Raw genomic sequence first — 9952 nt, 5'->3', positions numbered from 1 at the left:
CAACTTTCATTATTAAATGCCAAAACGCTCCCGGGTCATCTAAAATCGGATCCGAATATACGGCCAAGTCGAAAATCATCATACGAACCTATTGAAACCGTCAAATCCCAATTCCGAGGCCGTTTACTCAAAATGTTGACGAAGTCAAACTTGGCCCTTTTGCCAACCTTAACGGAACCACGTATTTTGATTTCAATCCGAACCCTTCTAAATCCCGAACTAACCATCCCTACAAGTCATAAAATAGTAAAAGCACATACGGGAAGTCTTATTTAGAGGGAACGGGATTCTAGAAAGCAAAATGACCGGTCGGGTTGTTACATTCTCCACCTCTTAAGCAAATAACACAAAAGATACTTTTACCACAATCATTCAAAGATAACAGAATACAACAACAACAATAACAACAACAACATACCTAGTATTATTTCACACCGTGGGGTCTGGGGATGGTAGTGTGCATGCTGACTTTATCCCTACCTTGTGAGGTAAAGAGGTTGTTTCCAATAGGCCCTTAGCTCAGGAAAGCATTTATTGAATTACAAAAATATATAATACTATATTAAAAATATAGGGAATTATCATTTATTGAAATGAATATAAAAAAGAAAAAGAATAATGATAGCGATCCTTCTTTTGAATACCTTTTGTCTTATGTTACGTCCTTAATGATTCAACTTAGCATGTTTAGCAATTTAATTTTTAATACTATATTATAATGAATTTTACTCTATTTATTTATTTCTTTCACGGCCAATGCTTTTCTAGTGAAAATAAATTTATGTACCTTAAAAGTTTTATCAACTTGACAAATAATTTTGAAAAATATTGAATTGATTTTTTTGTTGCTAATTTATTAATTCAAAGACTTAGTTAGTTGTTGAGATTTCATGCTTTTAAGATAGTATAGAAGATGAGAATTATTTTTGAACTTTTTTTCTACTCGAACAATATTTTGAACAATTTAAGATAGTAAGACACAATTATAACTAAACCTTTTTCCAATATTTAGGGAAAAAAGGAATAGACTAGGCGGATTATTTCCATAAATCTACTTTATCAATTTTCCTTTCAACTAAGGGTATTTAAATTTGTTTGGACAAAATCACATAGCTTGAACATTCACTTTACATGTGCTATTCGTTTACCATTATTGCTGCTGAATCCTTTCCTTACAATATTTTCCAACATGGTGAGTTATTCAATGTACATGTATATTTTAATTAATTTTAAAGTTATTTTCTACAAAATTCAAATAAAGAAAGATATAATAAATAAAATTTTAGTTGATTTAGAAGTTCTAAATATTAGGAAGATAAGCAAATTACTATTTTATCCAATATAAAATATATTTTTAAAGGGTGAAAAAGGCGAACGACATTTTGCTAAGGGCTTTCGTTCTTTAACATAATATAGATAGATAAATATTTATCATACAGTGAAAATTATTTATATGTTAATCTGAAAAAATATTTATTTATCTATGTAATTACACTTGTACAATCAAACATGACACATGTAATTACATTGTAATTATATCATGATAAACAAGCAGACCATTATAATTACAATACTATGTAATTACAATACTATGTAATTATCAGACTGTGTAATTATTACCCTAATAATTACACATTTACAAACAAACCCTTAAGTTTGGTAGACCCACGTTTGGTAAATTCTCAAGTACTATATTTAAATGACGATTTTACCCAAACATAAGAAATTACTAATTATTTTTGTCATTTTCTAGTATTTAAAACTTTATTACTACAAATGGTTTTGCCGTCCAAAAACAGAATGGGAGATAGCCCCTGTTACATTGATCAAGAAATGGAGCAACCTATATAAGAGCAGACCTAACTTTTAGAATCCTCATTTGGATTGGTTCAGAGAAGGTACATCTTTCCTTCTCAAGGTTTTAAATTTATCCCTCTGCTTACTTCAGTACAAGTTATATTCCCCAAATACTTGTGTTTTTTTTAGCTTCAACTCATCATTTTTTTGAAGAATTCTGCATCCATAAGTATACAGCCTGGCAAGTTGATGTTACTTTACTATCGGAGCTTTTACGGTGTTTCTCTCATTTCCGATTTACATTAATTTATTTGTCTCTCATTTTTTTAAAACGATAATTATGTAAAGTTGTTTACGAAACCTAAGTTTGGAGAGCTTGTGTTTCTTACGGGAAATAGCTTGGGCTAGCAAGTTTTCAGATTGATAATCGAAAAATAGTCAGCGTTTGCAAAGTCATTAAAAAATAGCCACTATTTTAGCTGAAATACAAAAAGTTCCAGCATAATATGCTTGATTATGGAACTCATGCGTATAAATTTCCGGCATATTATGTTGGAACTCTAGCACATTATGAAATTTCATCACATTATGCTAGAATTTCATATGTAAAAAATTTGAACTCTAACATTATTATACTAGAGTTTTTCGAATTTTTAAGGATATTTTTGTTCAAATTTTATCCTTAAATAAAAAATAATTAAATTTCGATTACTTTTGAAATTTTATCTATTTTTTTAATTATCAGTTTTAAATCAGACTATTTCTAATTTTTCCCTGTTTCTACTAGCTGACGTTGGTGAGTAAAAATAGCGAAATAAAAATTTAGATATTATGAGTTACTGGTTGAACGAAACAAAGATTTAAGTGTATGATGAGATTAATTTTGGGTCTTGAGTGTCCTTTAAGATTTAATCTTAAAAAAAGAATGAAACAAAAATAGATGTTTAATCATAACATCATGATGATCAGATTTTGGTAATTATTAATACTTGTAAAAGGAAAATACTGTCCTCCCCTCCTTTACCTTTTTAGATCTTTCTAACTCTGAAATATCAAAGAGCAATTATTTCATACCATTTGATGCCAAGGGTTGTGACTTTGTAATATTATATTTTTCCCTTTTTATTTTGGACGATCCTAATTTGCTGCCTTTAATTTCAAACAATGCCCATCTCTATGTTGCCCAAACTCCTCTCTTACAAGTTCGTAGTCAATCATATTTTCATAAATTTCAAACAGTTTTTCAGTCAGAAACTTTAATTGTGAGGTTATTCTTGTCCATTTGACATTGAAACTAATATAACAATTTAGGTGTAGATATACTTATAAATTTATCATTTACAAAAATTATAATATGACGATGATCTAAATTCACAACTACTCCATATATACTTTTGCAAATAAGATCTTAATTGTTTCAAATCTAATGTAAGTGCTTATAAGGGACCAGGTTATTATACCTAACATATTTTTCACGATTTATCTAAAAAATAAAATCATGCCAACTTGAAAAGGATATTTAAAAATTTAAAATAAAAAAATAAAAGTTCCCAGAATAAAAATTTGAACATAGTAATAAAGTAAATCCATTCTCACACTTGAATAAATACATCACGAGAAGAGACATGTTTATACCATACATAACTCACGACCCAAAGGGGTGGTTCAACGTCTAAGGGTACAGTTGTAAACCCACACTTATTGATACCTCCCCCAACTCTCTTTCTCTGTTCACGTATGGGATGATTTATAGTCGGTTTGGCTAAGCTTCTCTAATTTTAGAAGTAATTTTTTTTAAAGTTGAAGTGTTTGGCCAAATTTTGGAAGAAAAAAGTACTTTTGAGGAGAAACAAAAGCAGTTTTGGAGAAACAGATAAAAATAGTTTCTTTCCAAAATTACTTTTTTAAAAATTAATTTTGAGAAAAATACATTTAGAATCAATTTTTAAAAGTTTAGCCAAATACTAATTGCATGATTTTTGGAGCTCGGCAAAAGAGACAATTATTAGTAAGCAGAAATCATAGATGTGCAATAGATAAAGGGAACAAATTAAATGGCGAAACTAGCCTCAGTAAAATTACTTAAAAGAGGAGTCGCATCGTTTGATAGTCATTTATTAAATGGATACATAGATGTAGATGGCGTGTCTCTCAAGCCCGGCATAAGCGCCAGTACCTCTGCGTGTGCAAGAGAGAGACTGACATTAGACAGAGACAGAGACAGAGACAAACAAAAGAGAGAAGAGAAGAGAAGAGGGGACTGTATCTATCTATCTATATAGTCTTTGTTTACAAAAAAAGCAGCTCATATATCCAACTAACTCCACTTTCCATTTTTCACTACAATTTGGTGACCGCTCTCTACTCCCTTCTCTCTCTGTAAGCCTTCTCTCTTCTCTACTCATCCACACTCCTTTTTCTGCTTCTGCATTTCATCTCTCTCTCTCTCTCTGAGTGTGTGTTTTTGATTTGTTGTATGTATTACATTGGAAAATAAATCAGATAATTTTTACTTGGGGTTTTCTTGTCTTGTTGGGTTTCCAAAATGGAAGGAAAGAACCACTACAAATCTAGAAAAATAAGGCTTCCCCTATGTACATTGTTTCAAGAATGGGTGAAGAAAGGAGCTTTTTGTAGTTTAACCTTTCACTTTAACTTCTCTCGTTATTAACACCCTGTTTGCTGCATTCTTGGTGTTTATTGAGCTTTTGTATTTGGTTTTTAGTTTTTTTTCCAGTTGAAGAAAATGAGTGGAGATCAACACATGGATATGCATTACATGAGCAGTATGGGGTTTCCTTATAATGTTCCAGAGACTTTCACAGGCTTCTTGGATGGTGTTTCACTGACCCCTATGCACTATCATAATAACCCTCTACACATTCAAGATCAGGTAAAAATTTTAACTTTATAAGTAACTTTCTTTGTAGCAGTTGATTGTGTACTGCTTCGGCTTATAAGTTGTGAAAAGGGTGTAATGTAGCAGTAGAAGTAGCCCCCAATTCAACATATAGGCTCTAATATGCATATTTAGGCTTTTAGTGCTGAAAATAATAATCTGTTTCTTAGGCTGTGTGACTAACCATTTGTTGTTGACTTTCTTGTGACAAGCAGTAAGTTTGAAACTTTGCTGAAACAAAGGGTAAAGTTTAGTGACAATTAATCCATTCTTGTTAGTTTATCTCAAAAAATAAAATAAAATTGGAGCATTTTGAATGCTGACATTAAACTTCTGAATCTTATGTCCAGGAAAATGCATACTGGTCTATGAATATGAGTTACTGTAAATATGGGTACTCCAATCTTGAGAGTACTTCTTACCATTCTTATGAGACTGGCAGCAACCACCACGTATCAAGACCGGATCTCACAGAGAGGCCTTGGGAGTATCCTATACCAATAAATGTTGGCGAAGGTGTATCGACTGATGTAATATATGAGGAAAATACAGTCTCCGCTGAGGATGCTGGCACCGAGGAATGTGAGTCTCCACCTCTTTTATCTGAAATTTTAACACTTAGTCTATATGCATTTAGGTTTTTCTTTCCCTAACTGGCGGGATTAGATGCCAAATTACTCAATTCCCCTTTATTAGTAGTAGTTTTTTAACCTTTACATCTAGTCGACACTAAAAATTCCTTATACTTTTTCTCCTTTCCCTTTGTGAGATAGGTCTAGGACCACAAATTTGCTTCATAAAACCCCTTCTTTTACCAGTAAATGATATGAAGTTTCAGTATGTCATAAAAACGGATACTTCTGCAACTTATGCGTTACTATTTAAATACTTATAACATACTGCGATTTTACAGAGTGTAACATATATTTCACAATTCATCAGGTGATCTACCCCATCAAGATGATTCTAACCACCAGGTATATTGCTTGTTTCCAATAGAAGAGTTTGCTCCACTCTTTGACTGTGCCTTTGGAAACTTTATGGATTTTGATAACTCAATTTCACTTTCTTTTTTTTTGGGTTTAAAATGCTGCACTTCTCACTACCTATCTCTAATTCTCTGAACTGCTGGATAAAATGTTTTTCAGAATAGGGGATGTTGTTCCGTTAATTTTATTATGTCCTGTATACATACTGATTACACTAAACACTTATATGGCAAACATGAAGTCAAGTTGTTGTGCATTACCCTACATAAATCAACCAAAAAGATGGAGTCAGTGTTTGTCATAAAAAATCAGTCTTTGACCTTTTGCTTTCTCTCACCCTTCCTCTTCAACCTTGAGAATATATAAAAATGAAAGACAGACAGACAGAAGACCAATATATGGATCTCCTAATTCACCCACTCTGTTAATGAACTATCTCTTTAATTTTTATCTGCTTCTTAAGCAGTTGAAATTTAAATACCATGATTCTCTTGTTCTTCAAATGTGTTCAGTGTAATAGTTGCCATCATCTTGAACTTGTTTAAGAATGGTTAGATTAACATGCTATTGACTTGTCGCATGCTAATTTCACCTTTCTTTCCTTCGTGTTAACATGTGCAGGATATTTTGGAAGATGATATTGACCCCGACAACATGACCTATGAGGTGTCTAACCATGTTCCTCTCATATTCTTTAAAATTGTTTGCATTTTATCTTTGGTTATGTCTATCAAACGAGCTTGATTTTCAGTTTATTATGAGAATACAATTTATCTCGAGTCTTTTGAATACCCCCTCCAAGTTCTTTTCTTCCTATTTTGATAAGAACTACTCATTTGCTTGAGGAGCGCTTATAATAGAGAAAGCTGCAGCATATTTGTTCAGTCTTAGTATATTGTTATGCTAACATATTATGGCAAATTATTGAGAGATGGAATTTTTAGGTCATTCATACTCATGCATAGAGCTAATCCAAGAGTCCAATGCAAAATTACAGGGAAACCTTTTTACCTCTTGGAGCAGTTGAGTTATTTCGTTAAAGTTAAGTAAATATCTGGAACTCATCCTTCCACCTAGAATGAGGGTTGTACTATGGGCGGCAGAATTTTAGCGGCCAATTGTCCATGGTTGTGCTGATTGCTTCTAAACTCCATGTAGTTATTGTTTCGGGATATCTTTTCAATTCTCAAAAGTGTGTCTTGGGATGGAATAATTTGATGTAAAAAATAGCAAACAAGAGCAATTTGTATGTCTTGTGTATATCCTAACATTTTCCTCCAATCGTCCTTGCATTAGCTCTTCCGTAAAGAAAAAAATAAGAAAGAACAGATGAGAGAGATCGTGAAAAAAAAAGGACCTGGAAGAAAAGAGAGAAAAATGGGATGGCACAGTACAGAAGAGTTAATTCTAATCACAAAGCAATTCAGCAGCCATATAATATGTCTTCGTGTATATGCCTTGTTTTGTTAGCTGAAGGTCCACAAGTATGGGAATGATAGTTCCTACTTTTTATGACTGACAACTTCTTCACTTTAATCCAAAATCAGTACCCGTCTTTCTAAGTGACTACACCTCTAATTTATCCACACACACCCAAAAAAAAAAAAAAAACCTGTCTTGACAACAGATTTTAGATTTTAATGTACTATCTTATACTTGGTTGCAATTTTTTACACTTGGCTGCAATTTTGGAATTGCTTACTCTGCATTTTGGGTTATCTATGACTGCAAAAAGTTGATCAAAGATGCTGAATGGTAGTCTGAGGTGCAAAGTACAACATTATTCTTTTGATATTAATTGGATTAGAAGTTTATGTTTTATTTCCTAATCTTGGTTGATGATGATATGGATCTCATTATTCATTCACCCGTTATGTGAAGACAAATAATGAACTTCCACACAAATTTCAATCAACTCCTTTAGAAATTTAAATCCTAATATTTGTTCTCTGTATAAGTGGTTCCCATCATCTTTACTTATGAATAGCTGAACCAATTTGATCAATTAATTTTTTTGTTGATTTGATTTACTAAATTCTGTTTTACTGTTGCAGGAGTTGCTTGATTTAGGTGAAACAGTTGGAACTCAAAGTCGAGGACTTCCCGAGGAGCTTATTAATTTACTTCCAACAACCAAATACAAGTCTAACAGCATCTTTTCCAGGAAAAAATCAGAAGAGAGGTAATTTTTACACCAGAACCTTTTTGGGGTGAAATTTCCCTTTCTGTACTAACCGTTCACTGTTTTATCTACATATTCAAAAATGATCATTACTTCCTTGCCGTCTCAAGAGAGATGGCTAGCAGTACTGGCACACAGAGTAGATAGTTTTTAACTGCGGTAAAGCATTGATATAAGATAATTGTTTGGGGCCTGAGCTAAGATTTTGTTTTCCTCCTACATTTTCCCTTATATAACACAGCAAAACTGTATCTGAGTGAACCGGGCTGCCCTTTTTAATACTTTTGAGCTCATCCTTGATTAATAATCTGCCTTCCACTTCGCCCCCAATCCTCCAAATGTTAAAAAAGATAAAAAGAGTATACAGAGGAGAACTCCAAAAAACTATGAAGGGAAAAGTTTGGAAGAAGTGATGTCATTTTTATTGCATAGCTTTGCAGTTTGTTTGTTTGTTTTGTTACTCCAACTGTTTGAGTGTTCCATAGAAAGTGGGTCCGCTTGAACCTCCGAAACTAGTCTGGCCTCTGGGAAGATTACCACTTGATGGATTAATGATAGTCCAAAAAATGAGTCTGACGAGGAAACGTCATATAAGGTTCAAAATTTAAGTTATTTGGTAACTTGATCCGATTAGCTTAGTGTCTATTTTGTGCCAAAACAGAGGGCTCTACTTGGGGTTTTATCATAACCATGCCTCAAAATTCCCATTTGACCTCAGTACTTGTGTAAAAATATTCAGTTTTGTGATCACTAGGGCATATCTTACATGGATTTCAGTTGCTCCATAAATTCTTAGTCAAAGGATGTTATGCTACCTTCATAAAATTTCTGCTGATCAAATGTTAGGGTTCTTACCTTCATCTTTTTTGGCTGATCAATCCTTTATCTTTCACCTCAAAGATTAAATTATCTTTTGTGCATGCAAGCTAGATGTGTCATCTGTCAAATGAGGTACAGACGAGGGGATCGGCAAATAAATTTGCCATGCAAGCACATGTACCACACGGAATGCGGCTCCAAATGGCTAAGCATCAATAAGGTATGACAGTAATAACTATTCTGGCATCTGTGTATCAGAAGTTTACATTGCATTCTGTGAGATCTAAAACTAAACTCACTTCGATTTGTCAGACATGCCCCATTTGCAACAAAGAGGTACTCCTTGAAGAATGAAGGCATTATGTTATAAAATGGTCCATATAGGGTTCAGTTTTAGCAGATTTGCTTCGACGGATTTACTGCAGATTTGGTTCGATGGCTTTACTATCTTTTTCCACTGCCCACTAACGTAGAGTAACATCAAAATTTGTAATCACTTTTCTTAGATCATGCTTAAAACGCAGGAAAAAGTAACTAAATAGACGCCCATATGTTCACAGCCTTGTGTTTTTTAAGGAAAGTCTGAATATAGAACTCTTCTTCCTTTTCTTTTTTTGAGCTATATAACGAGCTCTTGGCTAAATTTCTCTATTCTTTCTCCATTGTGCTGTGTGTAATTTTACAATTGTTAAGTTGCTTTGAACAACTTTCTTATCCAAGCGAGGCGGATGCAACTCATTGTACTTTTAAATTATGGTTCAAGATTTAATATTTATATATTAACATTCTGGTGGGTTGTCTCGTGTATATCTATGCTCTGCGTCAAGAATATTGGGCATGAATGAACCTGTTGGCTGTTGCTGAAGAGCTACATCCGCTACTGTTCTTATCAAGTTGCAGTGCCCCAGGCCAGAATGTAAATAAGGGGGATGGGTCGAATTCAAGTGACTTATCTCTACTTAAGAACATGAATTTTTTTAGAAGTTCTATTACAAATCTAGCCACCTTTTAATACAATGTGTGTTGGGGTGTATAAAGAGTAGGGATTGAAGGAGTAAAAATTAATGTTAAGAGGGTTAAGGGTTAAGTGTCATGACTTTCTAATTTTCTTTAGAACTACGTAGTTGCAAAGGTTGAAAATACATCACTCTTCAATTTGAACTTATCAAATACTAATTAGAAGTAAATCATCAACACTTTCACATAAAAAAAGTTATCCAACTAGTTTTTCTCTCCTTAGCCATATCCATGTGGCTTCAACTAAAG

At 33.1% G+C, this 9952-nt stretch overlaps 1 protein-coding gene across 2 annotated transcripts; it reads left to right on the top strand.

The window, feature by feature from the left end:
- Positions 1 to 3926: 3926 nt before the first annotated feature.
- Positions 3927 to 9280, top strand: LOC107772753 (E3 ubiquitin-protein ligase BIG BROTHER). Of its 2 annotated transcripts, XM_016592230.2 has the most exons (8): positions 3929 to 4176; positions 4523 to 4690; positions 5047 to 5278; positions 5639 to 5673; positions 6307 to 6351; positions 7740 to 7867; positions 8798 to 8906; positions 8999 to 9280. In XM_016592230.2, the coding sequence occupies exons 2-8, from the start codon at positions 4544 to 4546 to the stop codon at positions 9038 to 9040; spliced, it is 738 nt and encodes a 245-aa protein (XP_016447716.1). In that variant the 5' UTR covers positions 3929 to 4176; positions 4523 to 4543; the 3' UTR covers positions 9041 to 9280. The 2 variants fall into 2 exon arrangements, with proteins under 2 accessions (XP_016447717.1, XP_016447716.1); XM_016592231.2 differs by lacking the exon at positions 8999 to 9280 and having other exon boundaries at positions 3927 to 4176; positions 8794 to 8906.
- The last annotated feature ends 672 nt before the right edge of the window (positions 9281 to 9952 follow it).

This window comes from Nicotiana tabacum, chromosome 22 (genome assembly GCF_000715075.1).
Source record: "Nicotiana tabacum cultivar K326 chromosome 22, ASM71507v2, whole genome shotgun sequence".
Classification (NCBI taxonomy): domain Eukaryota; kingdom Viridiplantae; phylum Streptophyta; class Magnoliopsida; order Solanales; family Solanaceae; genus Nicotiana; species Nicotiana tabacum.
This window is presented reverse-complemented; position numbering and strand designations above follow the sequence as displayed.

Coding starts and splice junctions, on each gene's coding strand:
- LOC107772753 (XM_016592230.2), top strand. CDS start 4,544: ATGAGTGGAGATCAACACATGGATATGCATTACATGAGCAGTATGGGG. Junction 7,868..8,797: donor AGGAAAAAATCAGAAGAGAG/GTAATTTTTACA, acceptor CATGCAAGCTAG/ATGTGTCATCTGTCAAATGA. Junction 8,907..8,998: donor AATGGCTAAGCATCAATAAG/GTATGACAGTAA, acceptor TCGATTTGTCAG/ACATGCCCCATTTGCAACAA.